Here is a 26,383-nt window from a genome sequence, read left to right on the forward strand (position 1 = left end):
CCTTTATAATATTGATGAAAATAAATACTTAGTTGGACATTACTAATGAACTAAGATACTTGAAATTTTATAAAATTTACATCTGCAATGTACATTATGGTGTGGTAGATTCTAAGAAAGTCACTGAACAAAAATATGGTTTAACGACTAATCTGGAAACACATTCAAGGCTATTCATATTTCAAACACAATTTCGCATTCTCAGCAACATCGAGTAAACATACATTGAGTGCAACATATCTTTTTTAAAAAAAAAATGACATTAATACTCATAGGTAAGGTTTAAGCAATTATTTTGGGAGGTCGTCGAACAATGAAGTTGCCTTAAATAATTGAAAAATAGGAATTTTCAGCATAAGCAAATAACACGTTGAAAATTATGAAATTATAAAATGTAGATAATATAACAAGAGATACTCATTTAAAGGAAGCTTGAAGCAAATATAGTTATTATAAAAACATAGAATCTTTTTCTTTCGAAACTTCATTTTTCTTCATTCATCTTCATTCAATTATATCATCTTTAAAAAAATAAATAAAATGCGCAATATATCCAGATAAAACTGGAAAAGAAACTACCAAATCGGAATCGACGTAAGTTTAAGCAGTTGCTTGTGTGTGTTAAAATAAGTAATACTTTTTCAAAAAAGCTTAACAATGAACAATTATTATGGTATTAATTATAAAAGACCAAGTTTTATAAAAATTTCGATGCACAAGTATGTCTAAAGATCTTTCTATATTCTTACTTATTTTATTTTGATTAATTGTCTTAAATGTACTCTAAATTTATGTTAGTCATCTTAGCTTAGTTGGGCAGTTTCATACACTCTATTCGTTATGGTAAAGACTGAAATAAAATGGCTGGAATTGCTTGATTGCCCATTTTCCTTTAGATTAATGATATTTTTTCAGCAGTCACATTTGAAATTTCTGTCTATATGCATCTGTGTATGATTTGTCTTAGCATGGATGTCCTACTCTTAAAATGTTCGGAGTTCTTATGAATTACTAATTTTAACTGAAAAGCCAAACATAATGTCATTATTTAAATATTTTTAATAACGCAGAATAGTAATTTAATTATTATGTACAATATCTTTTTGTTTGACACATGTCGTCTTTAAAATGGCAATAAAATTTCAGACTTCATAATATTATAAATATTGACTGAAGTGGAAAGTCAATAGAGTAGAAAATTTAGAAGTTCAATAATGCAGCTAAATTTTTTTTCCTGAAATTGAAGATGCTGCAATTACTATATCATTAAATTCCTTTCATGTTTATGAGGGAGATATTGAGAAAATATAGTATTAAAATAATTCAGAGAATCAACAAAATTATTCTTGAATATAACCTAAGATCTTAATTGCGTTTTTATCAAATTTCAAAATTGATTTCTTTTAAAAGTAATCTTTGACGCGCTGAGAATGTTCAAATCCATTCAATAAAACATAGACTGACTGTTAAAAATGATGCAATAAATTAAAAAATAACTTAATAGATTTCCTGCATTTGTCTGTACGATAATTACTTATCAATTATTATAAGGTTATTCTGAGGATTTGAAGGATAACCTGCTACCATTTACTTGTATAAATTGTTACTAAGTGGTCATTCATGAAAAGTTTTAACAAACAATGCTTCATTTCACATTGCAAACAATACTAAAATGTGGTGCAAAAATGAAGTTACTAGGTTACCACTCACTTCTTAAAACAATCAAGATTTTCAAGAAGTCACATATTGCAACAGTATGGCAATTGTAGATAATACTGATCTATAAACGAATTTATAAAGTTTTTGTGGTATGAAATAGAGCCCCAACAGTAAAATATTTTGTTTCTTCGATGGCAATTCGTATTTATTCGCTCATTGAAAAATATAGAAATACTATTATAATTTAGATTGTGTTTATTTTGGTTGGCTTTGCTGTGACTTAATTTTTTGTCTAAACTTCGGAAATAATGTAATAGTTTTTGCACTAACTTGTAATGGACACACCTGAATTTTTGTTATTGCTATAAATATTTTAAATGGATAGCCCGTAACAATGAAACAGTGATAAAAGGTGATTAAAATTTATTAAAAACTATGTTTTTGTAAATTTGATCATTGTCTAAACATTTAATTCGTATTGCATGTTTCGAATATAGTAGTTTCTTAATTTACTTTATTAAATTAAACTTTGACCAGTTTAAACCAGCTAATATAATATATTGTATTTTAAAACTGTTAAGTTCTTTCGTTCATATTCTTTTTTAGCACAAATATATATAAAAAGCAAAAGCATCAGCTGAATGTTCTTAATATTATTATCATAAAAACCGTTCATATTAAAATATTTCCATGCAAATCATACCATGCCATGCCATGCAAGAACTAGATGCAACGACAGAAAGAAAAAGAAAAGAGGCACGCACGTGGTGTAGGTAGCTGCGGAAGCAGAAACGAGGAGTATAAAATGTAATTTTATTTGAAACGCTGTTTAAATTTCAAAATTTTTATCTAAAGAAAATAACGAAGCTTCTACTGGGTCTGAAGGTTTTTAAAATAGGGCGTACATGCAGGATCGTCGGAGGACATAAGGTAATTCTGTCAAATCACTGCCCCACCTACCAAATAGGGAAATGATTCGACAAATTCGTACCCTGTGCCTTCTTCAGACCAATGCAGCGTTTGTGTGATATGAAAGGACCTAGCAGTAAGAATTAAGTGAAATTGCACGTAAAATATGCAGAAATAATAAAATGGTAAGAAAAAGTTGATTGACATTTAAGAAGCAACATGTAGACTCACACATCAATTATGAGCTGATAATCAATCGTTGTATGTAGAAATTTAGATATTTCTAGCTTCTAAGAAGGTTCGATATGGGATTTAAATCTTTTTGTACTTACAGTGATATACTTCAGGATATTTAAATCAGATTAATTTATCTTAAAAATGTCTTATGATCTTTTGCTTTTAGAAATGAAGCAATATATATCTTATTTATGGTTTTCGACCGGTAATTTAAAAATGATTGCAAGTATGAAAACCAAAATAATGTCAGATTAACTACTGCTCAATTGATTTTAAAATAAATTTCAAATTCATTTCACCTGAATTCATTTTTTGATTTCATTAAATTTTCATAGAAATTTATTGATGTATTTGAAAATATGTTGCTTCTTTAAAGTTTATATGATATTTTTAATAGTAGAAACCATATAATATCATATGTATATAATATAAAAAGAGAAAATATGTCTTACAAAGGTAAAAAAACTACTATTTAAAGATTTATTGCATATACTGATATCTAACATGCTTCTAAGTCTGAAATCTAAAATACGAAAATTTGAGTAAAAAATAGATTCAAGGGAAAGAATGAAATATGAGGGAAAAAAAAAACTCCTCTGAGAATAGAAAAAAAAATATACTCATGAAAAAATGAGTTTTATCTTGTATTCGCACTTATTTATATATGTTTTCTTTAAATCTCAGCAATCCTTCGAAATCTACTTAGTATAAAGCTCTTATATATTTTTCATAAAATTTTGCTAAGATAAATCTCTTTCCCTTACATTTCTTTCATATTTAATCTTAGAACCTTATAATACAAGAGTGAAATAAAAGAAAACAATATAAGAACCGTTTTCGTATAGTATTAGACATTTAAATGTTTTATTATATGCAAAGGATAAATAACAATTTCTTTAGTAAAAGTATTTTTTGATAATTTTACATTGAAATTTATGTGTATAAATTGAAAAGAGTTATGTTAGAATGAAGGCTTCGTTTTTCAAGCTATGAATGAAAAAAAAAAATACATTGAGAAAAAAGAATAAAGCAAATTTAAATTCCGAATTAAATTTTACGAACGAAAACAATTACAATTAAATTCTAACAATTCTAATTAATTTAACAGTGGTTCATAAGTAACAAATATATTATATGATATTGAATTTCCTTTTTGAAAATGTTTCGAATCAGCTATCAATTACATTTAATTAAAAAAATGTCCTATTCATTAAATTCTTATTCGTATGGTTGCGATATACGAATTTTTATTATCTAAAATAGCTTTCTCCACTAATTTGCTTAGTAATGTAATATTTCCTAATAATGTTGAAAATAAGATAAAATGAATTTTTAATAAAGTCGATAACGAATCCAACAGAATAAAGCATATTTTTAGGGATATCAGTAAGCTAAATTAATGAAGTAAGCATCATGTTCAAACCTCGTCCGTTTCCGATCCAAGGAAGAGTAGGTCGAAGGGTATGGCTGCCACGACATCGATGATGAACCATCCCCGGAGGTAATGGACGGCAATCTTGCCGGGGTGGCTAATCACTTCGTCGTTGGAGTTGACGTACGTGGTTCGGAAGTTGATGATGATGTCGATGATGAACATGACGTCGACTAGCAGGTCGATCACCACTATGGGGTCGTCGCCGTACTTTTTGTTGCGCTTGTCCGCCTTCTCTTCGCTGAGAAGGAAGGCGGCCACGTAAGGCGTGAAGATGGCCGTGTACATGACCAGCAGCAGGATGATCCAATCCCAAACCGCCTTGAAGGGCGAGTAGTGGAGGATGGTCCATTTGTGGACTGTTGGTTTCTTTAATTTGTACTCGGGCAGCACGTCAGCTCCCAGGGACAGCACCTGTGTGGGAGAGAAAAAAACAATCTCTATTTCAGTATGATTTTATATAAATCAAATGCAAATCGAAATGATTGAAATGTCATAAAAAATTAACCAGAAATATATGCATACCCCAACCTGTAAAGTGGTGCAATTATTGAACAATAGCTTACCAAAATGAAAAGAATATATTCTAGAAATACTCAAATCTCGTAACTCTTTGTACAGTTAAAATAATTAACAGCATAAAATACTCGTAAACATTGGAAATAGGTATGAAATCAACAACAACATGGAACAAAGAAAAGTTAATACTCGGATATGCGAAATATTTGTATAACTATTAACTGTAATCAATACAAAAAACTAGCAAGTAAATTAGAAATATTATTGAAAAAACTACTCCGATATTTAAGCTGCGTATTGAAAAGGACTTCCATCCTCGGAGAACTGAATGGTTACCAAATCTAGCAAATACTGCATACAGTAAAAGCAAAATATCTATTAATTAATCTATATTGTTTAAATTATGAAAGTAAAAAAAATAACCATATAATTTTTAATGCGACTTTTTTACATGCATATTATATATATATATATATAATCGACATAGATTGCCACATAAATTTGTATATTTTTGCAAAATATTGAAATTTTGAAAGAATTTACACACAATCTAAATTAAATTGACGATAAATTTTTCACTAGAATTTACCTGGACGTTTGAAAGAATCTGAAAAATCTTCATGTAATCGAAGGTTTTAAAATTTTAATTTGAATATCTATAAGTTAATAACTTTAAATAGAAAACCAACCACAATGCGTATACTTAACTGTAACTCTTAATTTTGTAATTATCTTAAAGTGGTAATTTTTGTACAAGTATATTCAACGTTTCATTTGAATTATCGATTTACAAATCTTATGTATAAAACGTAATGATATATCTGAACTTTAATACTTTACACATAAATGATTATGATCACGCAAACTGTCAGCCGATTCATAAATAAGAGAAATAGCTTAAAAAAATACAGATATTCATCATCTATAAAATTTATGTCAATCAATGCGACTAGGATTTCTTATCTCAATCGATAAAAAAATCGAAAGATATTAGTGGGTCTGATTCCTTATTATTATATGCAAAATGTTGGGAAACATAACACACCGTTTTAGTAATGGCACTCTCAGCTGGTCCATCTTTTTCTTTCGGAATAATTGCTTCCGTAGATGCACTTCTATTCCGTTTCTTTTTTCTTGGTAGCCAACTGCGTATCTTTTCAATGTTGCAACTTTCTGCTGGACAAACTTTCGCCTTCTTCTTAGGAGGTTTCTGGTTTATTTTTGCTGTGGTGTAAGTGATTGTGAATGCTGCGGCTGCCATGATTGCAATTAGTTCCATTAAATATATTTTATCGATATAGTAAGAAGTAAACATTGAGCTAGTTTGAGCCACGGTTGAACGCTTAAGGTAAGAATCCACTTTGAACACAAAATTTTTCTAGTATTTTAATAAGTTTTCCAGAGAGCAGAAATATAAAAGAAATAAATAATGGAATTTGCAGCGCTTAGCTTTCTAATCAATGTTAAAAACCATCTATAGATTTTTTTAAAAATTTATTTCACTCGTTAAATAATGTTTCAATGTTCAAATAGGTCTCAAATGCACATAGATTTTAAATATGATTTATTATTAACGAGATTATTTATCAAAAATAAATATCTATTAGTTTTTAACGCATTGAAAATTCATTATTTTTAACTACATATTTCAAATATATAAATTTTTTTATTAATATTTTCCAAAATGTTTTTTTTACATCTAAAAAATCGATATCAATTAGATATTAATACAAGAAAAATTATAAAATACTAATGTACTAGAAGCAATTTTTTACGAACAATAACACAAGATATCGATTTGAATTCCTGTAATTTAATCATAATAAGGGGATTTTTTTGAAACAAAATAACACTTATCTTTGAAATTTATTGCCAGAAGAAAGTAAAATGCATGCCAGCAGCACATCAATCTGGATGCCCAAATAACGTAACATTTATCCATCAAAATGCATATTATTTCCACCAATCAGTATTGAAATCGAGAATTCCTGTCTTGTTCACCACACCCAACAACACAACGAAGAAAGAAGCACGAATAATGAGTTTTTGAAAGGATTCTTTTCTGACTGATACGATAATTGTATTAAGGTGACGGTCGTTTGATGTAAAAGTTTTTATTCATTTTTTTAGTAACACTAGGAATGTAGAGATAATACCTTATGGATATATTTAATAGTTTATGAGAGGTTTACAGATACATTTCGATACTGTTATGCTATTTATTATGATAAAAGAATGTTATTGTTTTAATAAAAATAAATTATATTCAGAGATAAAATATGTTTACTAATGGTTTCAAAAAATTACATATAATGGTAAAATTAACGTAATAAAGCTGACAAATTATTCAAGTTTCGCAAAAAGACATGCAAACAATGGTATTTTTAAAAGTGTATTTATTTAATTTTAAAACTTCAATAATTTTTATTTTATTTAATCTTTATTAATAAACTAGCCGCCTTTGGCGACCAGCCGGTTCGCCAATCTTAATGTTCGTTTAAATTTTAATAATTAAATAGGTTGAACCGGAGTTTAACCCCCTTCTTCGCCAAGTTGCGATAACGCTCCAAAGCTGGCAATCTTTATTATGCACTATAATTGAACATCTGCTCCTTTGCTTTTGAACATTTCGCAAGGTCGTTGTTGGCGATTTTTAAAAATTGCTCCAAGCAGGAGGGTAAACTCCGGTCGTACCATTAAATATTTTACGCAATTCCAACTTTAATAGATTCTTCGGCATAATATTTTAAAACTTCAAATTTTGATAGTCATATAATTCACTCATAATATTATAAGGGCCTTCAGTCATAGCTTGATATGTATCTCTCTAATTTTCTGTTACCCCTCGTAGAAATTATGCTTTAAATTAAAGTGTAAATGATTAATCTGCAATTAATATATTAATATTTTTTACTGAAACAAAGCTTTTTTTAATACTATGATTACTGATAATAGAGTCACTGAGCGTTTAGACTTTATGGGCACTAAAGAATATCTTTCTTCATTTATGTAATATCTCAAGAATTTGTCAACAAAAATTTCTCAGATTCATCATGAACAGATCGATTCATTAACAATGTTTAATTTTAAATGCATCAAACACTAAAAAAATAAAATGAATCGTTTAAAATAATCGGTCGAAAACAGGTTTAAAAACACTTCTTAAAAAACGATGTACTTAAAACTATAAGCATATACAAAAAATATATAACTATCATAAATACAATTTACTTAAAAAAGCATGCAACTAACCTAAAAATAATTTAAATCATCCGTTGGTTGCCATGTCAACAGTCAGAAAATAATGCGCATGCGTGAATTTTCTTCGCCAGTTACGTTAACGCAAGTGTGTGAATTTTTCTACGCCAGTTGGGGTAACGCTATGCAGATTATACATTTTTAATATCCTTTATTCTGTGTTATTTTAATTCAAAAGTACTTCAGAATGAATGTGAAACATGGATTAATTAACAATGTTTAATTTTAAATGCATAAAACATTAAGAAAATAAACAGAATCGTTTGAAATAATCCGCCGAAAAATGTTAACCCTAGCCTCAATTCTGTTGGGAGAAAAAAATAACTGAAAGTTGGCGGTGGGGAAAATGGAAGATTTTTTTGGCTGGAAAGTTAGTTTTTAACTAATAATTAAAATTCTAATTAAAATTTCAAAAAAAAGGGACCCCAGGTGCACATTCCCGACCTCTAAGGTATACATGTACCAAATTTGATTGCTGTATGTCAAATGACCTGACCTGTAGAGCGCCAACACACACACACACACACACGCACACGCACACACACACACACACACACACACACACACACACACACACACACACACACACACACACATTGAGCTTTATTATAAGTATAGATATATGTGCTATATTTATTCTGCATATTGATTATAGTGGTATACAACACTCACAGAAATACTGACATTCTATAAAGTAGCATGGAAGTACTTATTTAAATGGTATAAGTTTAAAATCAGATAAAATTTTGAAAAAAAAAAGATATAAGATTTTATATATTTTTCTAAAAGATTACATAAATAATGATTTTAATATCTTTTCTGATAGATTACTTTGAAAATGCGCCTAAGATATATTGCTAGATGCTATGTTCATAGACTATAACACATTAAATATGGTATAAACGAATTACAACAACTGTTTGAATAAGGTTAATATGTTTTTTAAATACGATTTTAAGAAGAAATGCTTGACATCGAATTCTTAGTTCTAGATAATATTTGACTAATAAATTAATTTATAAAGACCTAATTACTTATTTTTTAGAATCAGGACAATCAGGAACAAATACAGTCTTTTTAAGATTCTAGGCACTGCAAAATATAAGGTCGCTTTTTAAATGCGCTGCCCGGTTTAGTTGAAGATTTCAATCCAACTTTAATCAACATGAAAAGGATATATTTTAGGCCATTATTTTATTTCAGTGGCTTTGCGGGAATTTATATGCTATTATTTATTTATTTAGTATGATTCATGATTGCGTGGAATCTTAGTTTGCAATGATGTTATTTAACCAGATGCTTTGTGTTTATAAATACTGCAATTACAAAATGAGGTATGAATTAGATAGGTTAATTATAGTTGATAAAAATGATATTATTCTAATATTTCATAATTAATAGAATTAATATTTTTTTAAAATAATTTATTTGAAAATAGACCATTAGTATACTTTTAATTGATTTGCAATCCCCTCCCCCCTTCAGTCCAGCGAATTTTAGCAGTTACTTACCTAATTCGCCACTGATGACAATTAAAAAGATTATATAAATGTAAAGAAAGTATTATAATTTAATATTTCAACAGAAATAAGATTTATTTATTAAATTTAAGCTATAACACAATCATAAAATTGCATGATCAGAGGGAAAAAGAATTACATTTTTTAGAATGCATAAAGGTGTGTCAGTAATTGATAATGCACTTTGCTCGTGACACATTTATTCTTATTATAGTAAAGCGAATTAAAACCACTTAATCTTTTTATAGTTCCCTCTGATGGAACATGCATAAGTCATAAATTTCTTTTTAAAACTCCGGAGACAATGCTTTTTTCATGGTAAGTGGTTTGGCTGATGAATTGAGCGAATTTCGTTTTGTTGGCATAGTTACGAACTAAGTTCGAGACCGTAAAGATTAAAAAAAGAAATAAAGATAGCTCTGGAAAAAGAACTTTGTAAAGAAAAGGAGTTCAAATATAGATAAAGTAAAGAATGGGCTGAATCGTTTCTATTTAAGTCAGTTATTAAATGTCAGTGTCCGAATATGAAAAATGGCAGGAAAACCGGAAAAGTACTTTGTGTCAGTTATAAAGAGAATGATAAAGAATATAAAGCGACTTTACGTACGGGAATAAATTATTTCAAAATTTTCCTCACTCATTAAATATCCTAGAGAAAATACCATAAAAATGAAATGAAAGCAAAAATATCAAATCAAGATAGAGTAGAATATTTTTTTATTTCGATTTTTTTTTCAGTTTAAATTTTAAGAGTTGATTGCAAAATCTAAAAATATTTTAAGTGTTTTTATATTCAGCTACAAATTAAGGTTGAACTATTTAATAGTATTTTCATGTTATATTTATAATTTTATAGTGTAAAACTTTCTAGAATGTGTAGAAAATTATCTGTTTAATTAAAATCTATTGACTTTGAAAACCGAAGATACAGTAACTTATTGGAGATTAAATATAACTTATCAGATGAATATCTACAGAAACTGGATAAAGACAAAACTGCTTTTTTTTTTTTATGAAACAGTACTTGAAAATTATATAGGAAATATTATATAGGACTTGAAAATATCGAGTAATAAAATTACATTCCACTTTTTGAGTCATATTGAATATTTCATTACAAAAGCAATTTTTAAGAGCCCACATTTATAAATAAACTGGTATAGAAACGTTTTTTTAAAAATTCTTATCATGTGTTTGCCTGCATTAAAAACGTAATTGAATTAATCAATTAACTGATAACTAATTATTGAAATTATTAAATTAGTGTCATTGCGAATACAAAAAAGTACAGAATAATAAAAATCAAGTACATCATAAAGTGAAAAGAAAGTTGATTACATAATATCATAACAAGAAATTAAACAAGTTGAATGAGATTATGATCTGACAATAGGCTAATGGACGATAACAGGAAAAAAAATCAATTGCAATCAGGTGATAAAAGGTAACCCGAAAATAGTTGCAACTATTTCAGATTCATACATGTGTTGTAATGTAATTAAAATGACAATCAGATACATTAATTTTATTCTTAATGTGCATCCATGTGTCCAGTTACTATCTTAAAAGGACATAACCAATCAATGAACATAATCAATCAAAGAACATTAAGAAAAGTTTTGAAATCATCGTCGTTTTTGTGGATATTTTAGTGGATTTTCATGCAAATGAAAGACAGATTATTTTTGTCGTTATCTTGCAATTATTATCAAGACGCTAAAATTATCAGTAAATTTAAAACGTTATACCATCCGATATTTTTTATTTAATCGTACATATACCGTTATATAAAATCGGAGAGAGTGGTCTTTCCGAAACTTTTTTTAATATGCTCTATAATAAATGTACTTGTGCATTATGAATCGTATGCTATTGGCGAACAATAGTTACGATAAGATTATAGGAACTCGATCTTTGGCTATTAATCATTGGGATGTGTTTAATATACAAGCAACAGAAAATCGAATGTTTCTTTTTTAACTCCTTTTCTGGACCGATTGAATCCAAAATTTGACACAGTACCATTGTATTCACAAAATTACATACTGAATTTCATATATTGAAATAATTTCGTTCTTGAGTTATCGCGTTTGCATATATGTGAAAATAAAGACCTACAGATCCATGAATGTATTTGATTTAAAACTTTCTCTCAAACTCTTTTTATTAAATTTTATCCATCTAGCTGTCTCTTCGTTTCGTAATCATCATGCTAACTTATATCCGCACAGCCACACAAATAATCTTCCTGTGACTGGATTTATTTTAAAATTTGACACAAATTTATAAATTTGATATAAAGATCATATTGTAAATTTTTTCTCCTAATTCAAAACGTTTTTAAGTTATAGGGCTCCCAGATATACAGACGGATGGACACACAGACAGATATAATTCCAAAAATATGTATCTTAGATTCAGGAAGATCTGAAACGAAGATTCATCAAAATCTCGAGGTCGAATTATTTGACGATTACAATACTTTCTCTCTGTATATTTCATATACGAGAAAGTAAAAATAAAATTAGAGAAGCTAGATACTTTTAAAATTGAAATACATCCAAGTCTTCAACATTTTAAGAACCTATGCGTTAATTAATTTATTTTTATTCAAAATGATGTAAATTGCAATTAATCTAATTATTCATTGTTAAAAAAATTAAGGTCGAACTATTGTTATCTAAAAATTAAGATTTAAATTATTATCCTAAAATTGAGATCTATTTAATACATTAAGATAACTTTTCATGTATATTTTACGAAGTTATAAAAACCAATATGTGAATACATAATTTAAAATATTTTTTTAAAACTAAGCATGCACAAAACACTGTTTTTCAAAATTACAAATAATTTGAACACATTTTTTGTACTCATTTTTGGAATTCTATTAAAAATACTTAGTAGTCTTTAATTTAATAAATACAATTTCTTTACCTTCAACTTTCTTAAAATTAAAGGAAAACATAAATGTTTCGATTCTCTGAGACAGGCAGTTTGTTCTAGATCTATCAAAATTGTCATTTATGAACTTTGGAAGGCACAGTAATTTTTTCTGAAATACTATTTAATATTAGGCAAAATTTAGGCATTTTTCAGGGATAACTTCCGAAAAATATCATTCCAAATATAATTTTTACTTCGTTTCAAAATTCAGAGAATTATTTTTTTAATTATATGAATTTAGCTGTACATTCAAACTTAGCTATTTTTTTCTCAGTTTGCCAATTCTTTAAAAAAATTTACTTTTTTATAATTTTTTCATTTCAATAAAACTTTCATTTTTGAAATTACATTCAAACCATTTTTATTGTTTTAAAAATATTTAATCTTGTAATTTTTTTCCATTAACAAAAACTAAAAAATAAAAAATGTCTCCTTTTATTATTATTTATGAGCTTGCAAGCGGAAAAAGAAGGGAAAATTCCAAGCTCTCCAAAAACACTGCACAGTCAAAAGATAGATTAGTTGTAAGGTTACGTTTTTAATCGTAGTACGTTGTCATAGGATCGGCTCACATAATAAACAAAATATATATGAGGCTACTGGAAAAAAATTATACGAATTTAATATATGTCGCAAATTTGATGTTAAAAAAATTTGTGAGCATATTGAACATTAAGTAATGCCAAACGGATTTAATGCAATTAAAAACAATATTATCTTCAAATCAAGTGGTCATAAAAGGCGAATAATTAAAAAATAAAGAACAAGAAAAATAAAAAATAAATCGAATTAAATAATTTAATAAAAGAATATAAATAATGTCGGTTCATTGTTCTAGCAGTAATACCTCAAATTAAATTCTCTATGTATCATTACAGATATCTTTCATAAATATTAAGAAGTATAAAACTAGATGTAAATTGAATATAAACTAAAAAAAATTACATTCTATTTAAAAAGAAAATTAATTTAAGTTCTATGATTAATAGACTAAATAAATACCGTATTATAAAGTAAAGTACTCACAGCAGTTCAAGTCATAGAAAACTCTCATTGTAAATTCATCATTGCAAATAATGATGAATTCTTAAGATATAAAATAAATATGTCCATGGAAATAATTTTTTAGAATATACCGAAATGTTGCCATTCCAAAAACGGTAATGAATACTTCTTTTAAAAGTAGAAAATGATAAAATAAAATTCCTTAAAAATTAATTGTTTAGCAAACGATTTTTTTTCCATTTGATAGTCATTAGGTTGAATAATTATAGTTAATATACATATTAAAAATACGAAAAAAATAAATATTTGTAAACAGATACAATGACAATTATATACTAAATTAGTATTATTTTTTAGTGCTTTTTTTATTTAATAAACTGTCAGTAAAACAAACAATTGTACAAATTAGAAAATTAACTAATCGTTATAATAAATTATTTTTAAACTTAGAATAAGATGTTTATTTTCACATTTTAATGTTCATTTTGAGTAAAAGCTCACTTCCAAAATTTCAGACGATTATCATTAAATTAGTTTCATTAAACGAAAAATAAAGTTTTTTCTTTAAAAAAAATTGTTTTATTAATTATAACTCTATGTTATGCTTTTTACTATCATGGCAAAATCATGATTTTTGTTAAAGAACTAACATTTTAAAATCTATTTGATAATCAGAATTTTAGAATTTTTTTTATTCAAATCTAATATCTAGAATGTTATTGCCAGATTTAAAAAAACAAAACAAAAAACAAATGTCCATTAATCTTATTATCAGGTCAATGATTTTTAATATTTATATACGAATAGAAGGCCCTGAAATATTTCTTATCCATTACTGTCTTATTCCACAAAAAGCGAAAACTACTTTTGGATGCCATTCAACTTTTGAAAACTAAATCACAGAGAAAATTAAAAATGACATGGTGACATTCCAATCGTTTGTTCCATTTCTAGGTCAATGGAAGAAACTTTAAAAGAAAAGAGCCTCGCTCTCCAGAAGCCAGGCAGGGGTGGCAAGAAGCGATTCAACCGAAAAGAATGCCATCCAAAGACGATAACTATTCTGGCAAATATCCACAGTTATTTTCCAAGATTCAGCTTCCAGAAAATAAATAAAATGGCCATGTTATGGATCTGCAGCCTACCAAATCGATTTGGCAGAGTCAGCTCTCTCATATACATAATATTATTGTTTGACCTTCAAAAGATCTGTGTTTTCTACCGCTACCAGGACAAAACTGGCGTGTGAAAATGCCGTCTGTAGAAATTCCCATCGATTTCTGGGAGGAGGAAAGTAATAATAATAATAAAAAAATATTAATGAACCTAGAAAAGTGCAGCAACTGAAGAACTTTTTCACGCTATGACGTAAGTGTGGCGCTTCGACATGACATTATGTTGGCAATTTCTTTTTTGGTAAATGACTAGTTATAGTGTGGAGAGTTAGGAAGTGAGCGAGTTCTGCTTGACTTGGTTAGAGTGTTAGTTTTTATCGAGTCGATACTAGCTTGAATATGCGTCAGTGGTTTAGTCAACGCTTGTCCTTTTCATAATTGAATAAGGCAAAAAAGAAGCGCAATGTAGGAATCAGTTTGGTACTTTTTTTTTCTATTTAATTCAAAACGTTTTAATGAGATTTTTATTTTTTAATTAAAGTGAACATTTCCTTATACATGGTATATGATATTAAAAATTGATTCAAGCTACTTACATAAGTTCGTTAGATATTTTCAAAAGTTTTCAAATTTCAGTATATAGCATAATTTTTAACTCCTTAACCCTTTAAAAGGCCATTTTTTTTCTAGTCATATTATGTTAAAATATTTTTAGGCTTAAAATTAGAATAAGAAAAGGGATTCATTTAGCTTATTAGATAAATTTAATTTGATTAATTAATTAATTTGGTTAATTAACAATTAAGTGACAAACCAAGACACATCATTTGTGTGAGATAAAGAACTGAAGCATCTAAGTTTCTGTCTTTCTAAAAAAAATTGTCAGAACTTATGCCAACCCACATAATTTCATACAAAGATTGATAAATTTGGTGGGAAGCTTACTTACCACGGCCTTAGAAAGGGTTAACTACGTTTACCTTGTTTTTACTGTTTCATTAGATGACACAGATGACGTTAGATTCTATGATATTAGAAGAGGATTAGATTAAAGAAATGTCGTAAGATCACTATGTCTTGAATGCTTGAGATGCGTATGAATCACCTATCATTTTTAATTAGTTTATAAAGTCTAGGAATAATAATTTCAGATATAAATTTAAATATGATAATTCGAACCACATCCTGAAAGCACAGTTCAAGGTTTAAATTTACTTTAAAATACTTTTTTCTCAAAAAATTTGCCAATCTATATGCGAATCTTATATCTGCCATTTTTTTACTTGATATCTGTTAATCATATGTGGAAATTCAATCCAAGAGGCATTTATGTCATTTTGTATAAATTTTCAAGGGCTTCTATTCACCAACTTAAGTCAGTTCCACAGCAGAGGTCTGTGTGGGAAATAAAAGTTTTCTTTTTATTAAGATTACACGGCAAAATCAGTTATTTAAATTAATAATATTCGTGAATTTTTAAAGAAATGATTTCAAAATTTTTATTAGATTGGAATTAAGACATGCCATTCAACAAAAATATTTTTAAACACCAAATAATTGTTAAGAAAACGAAATATAACCATTTTAAGTAAATATTAATTTAAAAAATTCTTCTATTGGAAAAATGGTTTCAGAATTAGGTGAATGAATAAAAATAAGTTTTGTAAAAGAAAGGTGAATATTATTTATTTTACAAAGGCTTTTATTCATTTTAAAAGTTTATATATGTTTGGATTTCGAGTTAAAATATTCTTACTTTACTTCATCTCTCTGTTTAAGTTGAATTTAGTTGAAGTAAAAAAAGAGATTAAAAAATCAGTAATGCTCATTTTTCTACTTTTTCTTACACTTTTATATAAGGATGCTTTTTATTATTTGTGGTTAAAAATTATTTTGTCAAGTATTATGCAAATAAAGTTTCACAATTGATGCTAGAAAATGTCTAATAATGGTAGTAAGTATTGTTTTTTCTTCTGACTCGTAGTCAATGTTGTTTATCATATTTGTAACTTTGAAATTATCGGATGATGAACTATTGTTCTATTGCTACGTTATTTCTTTATGGGTGTAGTTATTCTTTAAATCTCTTTTTTGATGTCAACCTGGATAGCGTGCACTTAAATGAATGTATTTAATATTTATATGCGGATTGGACATAAGTGTGTGAATAAATGCAGTAATTAAAAATGTATATGATGTTTTCATCAGATGTGAGTGGCGTTGAACAAAACAAATAAAGTAATTACAAAAGTTGCAGAATATTAACATTCAATGTAATTAGTAATGGCCTTGTAAAAATATTTATGAATTCAATGCAATATTTCTTTTCAGTTTCATAAGGAAGTTAAGAAAATCGAATATGTATTTTGGAAAAGTATTATTTTTGATAACCAAACATAACCCAAAACATAATGCAGATTTGAATTCTATATTGACCAAAGGCAACTCGTATTTATTTAATTTTTCGCTTTTTTGAATGTTATACTTACATGCATTAAGTACATTCGAGGAATAAGTTTATATTATATATATATATATATATATATATATATTTTGGAAGATTTAAAATGCGAAATTCATTAAAACTTCGAATTTAGTTTTTTTAAAGATAACAATACTTTTTCTATGATTTATTTATAAGTGAGATATTAATATAAACAAAACTATTGCACAAAGTTATCTTCTTATACTTAAAGAACTTAACTAATTTAAAAGTTAATTTTTTTACAATAAGGAATTTTCATAAATAAAATTACGTCTTTATATTCAGTTAATAATTAGATTGGGGGGAATGTTAGAAATGTTCTCAGTTTTCATATTATATTCAATAAGGAACAGTAATTAATGCCGTTTTATTATAGTTAAGTCTCAAAATTAATTTTCCGATTTTTCCCTTTGTTTATTATTTTGCTAAAACACATGACAGTGTTTAGTATACCGACAAAAATCTATCTTTTTTTTCCTGAGAAAAATGGCGTTCATTTTAATTCTTGTGTTTTAAGACAATTTTAGTCAACTGGATTTGTATTCGATCTTTGATGGTTTGTATTGTATTGGTAAGTGTGGTACAAGGTAGCTTAGAGGATATAGACCTCGGAAGTATGCTTTGAAATTTTAATTAATGAAAAATTAAGATAAATTTCATTGTTTACCCTGTATAACTTCGGAAAACATTATAGTACATTTATAACTTTTACACTATCCGAAAATTTAAAAAAAATATTTTTACTATATTAATTTTATTTTGAGAAATTTTTTCCAAATTAAATTTTTTTTTTTTTTTAGGTTTAAAGTAATATTTTTCATTGTTGTAATAAAATTAAAATAATTTTCATTGTTATTGAAATTATTTTAATTTGCCTTTTCTTCCATTTTTCCAACAGTTGAAGTATGCATTTTTTAATACTAAATAGGTCTCTTTTAAAATCATGGCTTTATTAGAGTTTAAGAATGTTTATTTAGCTTGAAAGTAAAGATAAGTTTCCCCTTCAAACGTAAGTCATGGTGAATTTTTTTTTTATATTTTATACATTTCTAAGCCCAGCTATACTTATCTGTAATATAATTTTATATAAAGAAATATATTAATTCTTTAATCATGAAGTTTTGTTTTTCTTATTGTCGTAAAGATTAATTAAAAAAATTCTCTAAGATTTTATAAAATTTTTGGAATATATTCGATATTGTACAAAAAAAAATTAATTTTGAATAATTTAATTTATTCTCTTTACTTAAATTATAAGTCTATATTGAATCAACAAGCAAGCTATCGAGTTTGTTAAAATTTCACCAATTCTCATTCCAGATCAAAGATATATTTTTAGGTTAGTGACAGAAATGATAGACAAATATCACAAAAAATAAAAAAAAAGGCGCAAAGTTTCTAAAATAGAACAAGTTACATTAACTTCAAAATTTGAATTTTAAAAATAATTTGTTCAATGAGGCTATAAAGCCAAAATTATGCATAAAACATTTCATTGAAATTTTTTTGTACTTGGGAATTTTAGAGAACCAGTAAGTCACTTTAATTAGCTGATTGCGAAATAAGAGCTGAAGAGAATATTTGTAAAATAATTGATGGGCAAAGTTCAGCTTATGAGAAAAGAATGTTTTTTCAAAGAATTTGCTTATGAGCAAAGAATGATTTTCCATTTGTTCTTCTAAAATGAAATGAAGCAAATTATTTTGAAAATTATATAGATCTTGAGAATTTTGAGTTATTTTGTTAACCGAATGAGACAAAAGAATTAATAAATTATATTTCTATAAAACTAATAAATTGCATATAAAGCATTTTACTGTTTTCTAAAGCTATTTTGGTCATAAAAATTGCTTCAAAATTTATAAAGGAGAAACTTTAATATCTAAATACTTATGAGAAGCGTGTATATTTATAAAATTGCAGAAAAATGATAATTTTTCAAACTTTAAAGATTTTTTTCCAAAAGCTCAAATTTATACATGAAAAAGTTCTCAATAATAATCTTCTTCCAAAGAAATATAATTATAAAGGGCTAATAAAAAGTAATTAGATATTAGGAAGATGTGCAGATAATTGTAATTTATTGCAATTAGGAAGTACTTATTCAAAGGTTTTGAAGATATATTTACCAATTCTATTCTATTATTTTTTAAGGAATTCCAACAGAAATTATTTTTATTCTGGATAATAATTTTTTGTTATTTTATACTGCTATTATAACAGATAAAGTTTAAGTTCTTACTATATGAATGAAGATCAAAAGACAGCATCCTTATTGAGCAATTATTTAATTTAACGTAAAGGTCCTTTTATAATAAATCACCAATAACCTTTTTAATAATAACATTGAATATGCTTTTAATAGTTAAATTAACAAAATGAGTTTAAGAAATATAGAGTTATTGCTCTTTAAAATTTGATTAAATTTATGATTTTTTCCCTATCTTTAATTCATAGAAAGGGGCGGATTTTTTTTGTACTGAATATATTCAAGCAAGCGTTTATTATATTATGGTTTATGCTTAGAGAAGAATTCGTGTTTAGTAATAAATAACATTTGTATTTAGAATAGTTATTCTTCAAAGTTCTTTGCAATCTAATTGTTTCAGAGAATTCAATTTTCTTTTAAAAGCAACATTTTCAGATTTTTTCATCTATACTTAATGTAGACAATCGGTGAAATTTATATAAATGTAAATTATAATTATAAACATAATTGATGATTGAGTAGACATACAATAGCAAATATCATGCCATTTTTTGAGATTTGAGATGCCATTAGATGTTGGAGGAGTTACAATGATTCGCTTACTAGAACTCCCATTTACTTGGGCTTTCATTAAGATGATTGTTTAACAGAATTAGTGACTGTGTGGATATAGAAATGGTGTCAAATTTCTCACATTATAACAGCATTTGAGCCACTATTAGATGTTGGAGGAGTTTACAAAGATTCGCTTACTAGATCTCTTATTTACTTGAGCCTTCATTAAGATGATTGCTTAACAGAATTAGTGACTGTGTGGATATAGAAATGGTGTCAAATTTATCACATTATAACAGCATTTAAACCACTATTAGATATTGGAGGAGTTTACACAAAATCAGTTATTAGATCTGTTATTTATTTGATTATTTCTTAAAATCATTTATGTATCCCAATTAATGACAGTATAGGTACACAAATAGTAATAAATCTCATACAATTTTAATAGCAGTGGAAGTGTTATCATATGTTGTTGGTAGGTTTTCCTGAAGCATTTACAAGATTTGCTGCTTGCTCGGATCGTCATTAAAAATTATTTTGTACCGCTATAATTCTTCAATTCGGTTAATTTGAAACTATATAACTCATAATTTAATAACATCTCAAATATTACGAGAGAATACCAATAAAGAATGCACGTAATTAAGAAGGCATTTAATCAAAAATGCAATAAACAACAATATGAAATAGAAATGAAAGTGTAGATAGTTTACTACTTTTCGGCATAACTGCGATTCATTCTGTGACATTTGTCAAAGCGCTGGATCGTTTGAAAATCCATATCTCTAACGTCGGCGGCTGTGAGTATAGCCGCTGTCTCGTGACCATTTGAGGTGGGGGTCAAGGAAGCTTCTGACCGTTAAAGAGCCTCTCCATCGACCCAAACAGATGAAAATCTGATGTTCCATATTTCGGACAAGGACAGTTTTTTCTCCTTTCTGAAAAAATTCGGTTGGGAAATTTTGAAGTACCCACCATACAGCCCCAACATAGAATCTTCAGATTTTCTACTGTTTGGATTCAAGAAATAAATTTGATTCTTGAATTAGAAATTCAAATTTGATGATGATCTCAAATGGGCAGAGAAATAACGTCTCTACTTACAACCGAATGCATTCTATAGGAAGTGAATTTTCAAACAGATTTAATGCAGGGACAAATGCTCATGAATGGCAGTTGTGCTGAAAAGTAGTAAATTGGCAATACTTTCATTTCCATTTCATGCTTTTATTCATTGCATTTTTTATTGTGTTCTACATTATGTGCATAACTTATTACTACATCCTCATACTAAGAGACCTGAGAGCGATTAACATTTGACCATTTGTAGAATTACTAGCAGTTGAGAGAGCTTTTATCCAACAAGTAACAAGAGTTGTTCTTTTTAATATAATTGAATAGCTAATTATTAATTTCAAAATTGAAGATATTATTTGTAGATATCCTTAACCCAGACATCTGTATATCTAAGAACTTTTTCTTTGACAATAAGAGGAAAAAAAAATGTTTTTACTGAAATGAAATAGCATCATAGAAATAAAAATTATGCCTGCAAGCATATTTGATGTTTATTCATGATCGTTAATTTATAAATAATATTTATAATTCTATGTATAACTTTAACCGAAACAGGAGTAGTCTGTATTAAAATTTAAGGACATTATTTACTAAGAAATTACTCAAAATGTTTCTTTTCTTTTCTTTTAATGCATTGTAAAAATTCCCCTAAAATATCAACATCTAGAAGTTTCTTTTAAATATACAGGGTAAAAGAAAGTAAACCTTAAATCTTTTTATGCATTTTCAATTCAGTTTTAAAATTGAAAGAAATTCCAAATTTCGAAAGAAAAGTAAGAAGGCAACAATGGCAGATGTATTTGTAGTTTTTTACCTTGTTAGACATTGCATCTGCATAATCGATTTCGGATTTTGTCCTGATTTTTTTTTATTAAGACAACTTGAAAGTCTTGCAGCTTATTTTTAGGCAAAAATGAATTAAATTTGGATTTTCAAAAGATTATTTTATCTACATGATGATTATTAATTATAAGGTCGATTTTAAAGAAAATCAAAGTTTAAGGCAGTAGAAAAATACTTCAGTTTCAAGATTTTCAGGAATTGGTATTAAATTAGTTTTTGCAGTTTCTATTTATTTTTCTAGTATTAAATTATATATAGGTTTAAGCATTTCGGAATAATGCTCAAGCACAAGAAGTACCTACCCAGATTAAATCCTGAAACTGTTCAATGAACTTTTATTTGCATGAGTAGATACATTTGCTATCCTGACGCAATAGGAATAAATCAATCAACATTGTCTGTCTATCATCAATAAATCAATTTTAAAATGAACTAGAAGCCGTATCTCTTTTATGAATTGAGAAAAAATAAGCTTCTTCAAGCATTGGAAAGGTAAGTAAAGTAAAGGTAGGTATCGCCGAAACTTAGTCGAATTTTAGTCTCTAACAGTAATTTAAGGATTCTACAGCTCATACATTAATCTGATTACAATAATTGTATAAAAATTATTGCTTCATTTTACGATATTTTGTTTTGTAAAAAATATGGATATTTCGAGTTCCCAATTTCTCATTAGAAAGTTGAAATTGACACATATCAGACAAAAATATGCAAGTCCTTATACGCAATATCGCAAATTTAGAATTTATAAGGATGCAGTGAAAAATTCAAAAACATGAATGAATTATAAAGCATTGGAATATAATTGATAAACAAAATTTTTATTTCCCAAGATAAAAGTTCACAGTAAAATTCTTTATTTTTGACATTTTTTGTAAATATTAGTAAATCTTATTTGTTTTTGTGGACAAAATGTTGCGTATTTGTATATATGAAGGAGGTACCTAAAGTTATTTATGGAGGAGGTTTTCTAAAAGATATGTTCCAAATTTCCTTTTAGAACAAAAATGGTTCTGAAAGGTAATTTGAAAGATAAAAAATATTAATGAAATCATCTGTGAAATTGTTACGATTGATACCTTAAATAGTAATTTAATAAGATCATTTTAAATTATTATTATTTTATTATATTTAAGGAAGGATAAAAATTTAATATCTTTCATTTTTTATAAAAAAAGATAACATCTAAATATTTTACATAGCATTACATATTTATTTATTTTTATCAATTTCTTGAATTTAATTTTAATGCTTTATTCATTTATAATATTTATTAATAGTATCTCAAATTGATTCTAACTTCCAAATGCTTGTTTAGGAAATAGATAATTTTTCTAATTAAAATTTTTAATTGACCATATTTTTCATGCTTAAAATTAAATCACAGAATTTTAGCTTCAAAACTACATAAAATAAAACAAATTTTTGAAAAATTTCTTTTTTTAAAATTAATTTTAAGATGATGATAAATATGAATAAGTTTTAAGATTCTAGTGCAGAAAATGATTTTTAATACATTTTAATAGTAAAATTTCTTATGAATTTTAATTATAATAACGAAAGTTATAAAAAGTAGTTTCAAAAGATAATGATGCAAAATAATGTCATTTTTTTAAATGAAAATGCAATTTTTATTTTATATGGTAGTGGATATTTATGATTTTATTTACTATTAATTTTATTTTTTATTAAAATAACTAATTTTTATGGCATTAATTATCTTATTAATTAGTAGTTTAACACGATTTAATTAGTAATTAAGAAGCAGCATATTTTGCTAATTCTTAATTATTAATTACATAAGTGACCATCATCATAATTTTTAACTTCAGATTTTTAAATCACTACTCATGCAATTTATAAAAAAATAATTAAAATATTCTTTACAATGTTCAAGGGTTGATAATTTTCAAAGATTTTCAGCATGTGTAAAAGTATTTCATTGAATAAATCACGTTGTTATTATCATTTGCAATAAGATGAATGTGGAAATGATAATTCCTATGAAATTGTTTATTGAAAATACCAATTTTATCGATTTATAATTTTAATAAACAGAAAGCACAAAAAATTAAATGTCGATATCTGATCAAGTAAATTAAGATGAATTTTTCCTTAATGTATAAAATTTTGAAGTTTTCAAAAATTTATTAGAAAAGTTTATCTAAATGCAAACATATAGAATTTTACATTTCTTAATAATATAAATGTTTTAATAACTATACTTTCAGTGTCTTTGTTAGTGTAACAATTTACGATGTAATTTTATGATAATTAAAGTTAATGAATTTTGAATATTTTGATATTTGTGTTAGCAAGCATTTGAATAGAAATTACTTAAAATGTATACGAATTCTCTGTTTTATAAAATGGAATGCATGAAAAATATTATATACTGAAAATGTAAATAAATAACCATAGAATTTTTGTTAATAAATAAATGGTATTTAAAGTTGAATTTACTGTACATTTTTGAAGAAACTGTTTATCTTTTTGCTTTAAGGGGACAGTGTCCGTCTAGCTATTATTTTCATTATTCAAAATCTTAATTATTAATGCACTCGCTAATCTAGGAAAAATTGGCAACAAAATAAAGCAAGGAGCCACACCTGGATTTATTACACCTTTCCTTGTGCTATTCTTTTCATTTTATAACTAAGCTATTTATTTTCAGATATTTATTAAATGCCATTTAATTATCCTTTTCCTCCACTGCAGTATAAGCATTCTCGGCTTATAATTCAATCCATAAGCATTCTTGGCTTATAATTCAAGCAGTTTTACGCCATTTAAAAAGCTGCAGTGCCTAGTTTTGGACACTCTCCCACCCGCATCACCGAAACAATGCATCCGAGAACAGCCATTAAAGGTAGGGAGGATCAGTCCTAAGAAATGCCGTGACATGCTTCAAGACAGTTTGTCTAAGCGATACATGGTCATTCAGGCAGATATAAAGGGCATGCCTACCGTACTGGTGGGGCCGGACACTGTCCTCTGGAGCTGAGTGGGAGTTTGAGTATAATAGTTCACCGTCTCCCCGGTCACATGTTCCGTGTTGATGGCACTAGATGACCTACTGCTCGCTCTGCGGACCCTCAAGCGCCAATCTTTTATTCTCTGGTGGACGGCATGAAACATGGCACCGAGGTCGGCCCGGGCCTCTTCGGGGATGGACGGACGGTACTCCTTGGGCCCTTGTCGGACCTGGCACATCTCCGCTACTGCTGCCGCCACCGCAACAGGCCCGGTGACGTCATCGGGGCCCCGGAGCTCACACCCATCCCGTTTTTCTTGGACGAGGCGCCGCAGTGGAAAGAGGGCGTGGGTAGAAGAGACGTGCGCAGAGGGTGATGGGATCGTCACCATGGCGACGCCCGTCAACATTCATGCACCCCCTTTTTTATCCCTTTTTCTTTGCACCCCTGGATTTGTCCGGAAAAGAGACCGTTCTAATTGTGAAGGTGCGGTCTGGTAATTGCCCTTCTAGGATTTATCGTCTCTTTGCAGCTTTTTCTTTCAGAAGGGATGCAGCTGGTAGTAACTCTGTGATCATTAAGAGGGATTGAAAGTTGATTTATTCCAAACAAATAAGGGAGAGATGTAAATTTAAAGCATTTAGCAGTAACCTTTAAACGGTTTATTATAATTTGGCGATTTCTTTAATGTGTGTCATTTAAAGTATTATGGTAATTAGAGAAAGGGTATTAAAAGATCACGAATATTATGATTTCAAATAAGAACAATTAAAATATTTATCAATTGAAATGATCATTTTGTTCTTTTAAGTTATTCTTTAATGATATGTCATATTTCTAGGTATTTTCGTTTATTAAAACAAAAGTTTTCAAGCTCGATAAGTTCCTTGGAAATTAGGATACTGTCTTGATGTACTGCTGTTATTATCAATCTCAATTTAATGAATCCAAATTTCTATATCGGATTTACCGCACTCATTTAACAATACATTTTTGAACTTTTTAATTTGAACCTCCCCTTTCAAATTAATTTTAGAATTTTGTAATAAATAAGAATAAAAAAAGTTTTTGGAGAAAATCAATATTCGAGTTAAATTATTCTAAAGGATTATACCTCACTTCAATAATAACTGAATGAATATTTTCTTATTATGATCTCAGAAATTAGTTCTGATAAATATTTCCCTTCTTTCTTCGTATTTTATCGGTTGTTCCGCCTTTTCCTAATTAATGCCCTTTGAAGGGGGGAGCAGTACCTATCACTTACGAAAATCTCAGAAAAAATTTCTTTAGTACCTTATTTCGCATATTTATTACCTTCTGCCATACCTTGTATCTTTTATTTTCAAAATATAATAACTTTTTTTTTGTTTTGTTGGTGCATGAAATGCTAAAGAATTTAAGTGTTTATAGCTGTATTTTCAAATTATAATATAAAATACCTGATCTAAAAGAAATAATTTTTTATTTTAAAGTAAAGACATTCAAAATGCACTTTACAAGGAATAAATCAAATGAAGTTGTATTGACAACAATTAATTATGTTTTCAAAAAGCTTTTACTGAAAGCAAACTAAATAATTGCTTTTAAATTTGATTACATTTGAACAATTGAAAATCCTTTTCTAAAATTACTT

At 27.4% G+C, this 26,383-nt stretch overlaps 1 protein-coding gene across 10 annotated transcripts in view; it reads right to left on the reverse strand.

The window, feature by feature from the left end:
• LOC129980900 (potassium voltage-gated channel subfamily H member 2-like) overlaps nucleotides 1-26,383 on the reverse strand; it is a 369,894-nt gene that overhangs the window by 27,129 nt on the left and 316,382 nt on the right. For all 10 annotated transcript variants that reach the window (XM_056091370.1, XM_056091369.1, XM_056091364.1 and 7 more), the window contains one exon: nucleotides 4,229-4,651. In XM_056091370.1, coding sequence (XP_055947345.1) covers nucleotides 4,229-4,651 — 423 coding nt within the window. The remainder of the gene's footprint in view (nucleotides 1-4,228; nucleotides 4,652-26,383) is intronic.

The sequence above is a fragment of the Argiope bruennichi genome, chromosome 8, assembly GCF_947563725.1.
Source record: "Argiope bruennichi chromosome 8, qqArgBrue1.1, whole genome shotgun sequence".
Lineage (NCBI taxonomy): Eukaryota > Metazoa > Arthropoda > Arachnida > Araneae > Araneidae > Argiope > Argiope bruennichi.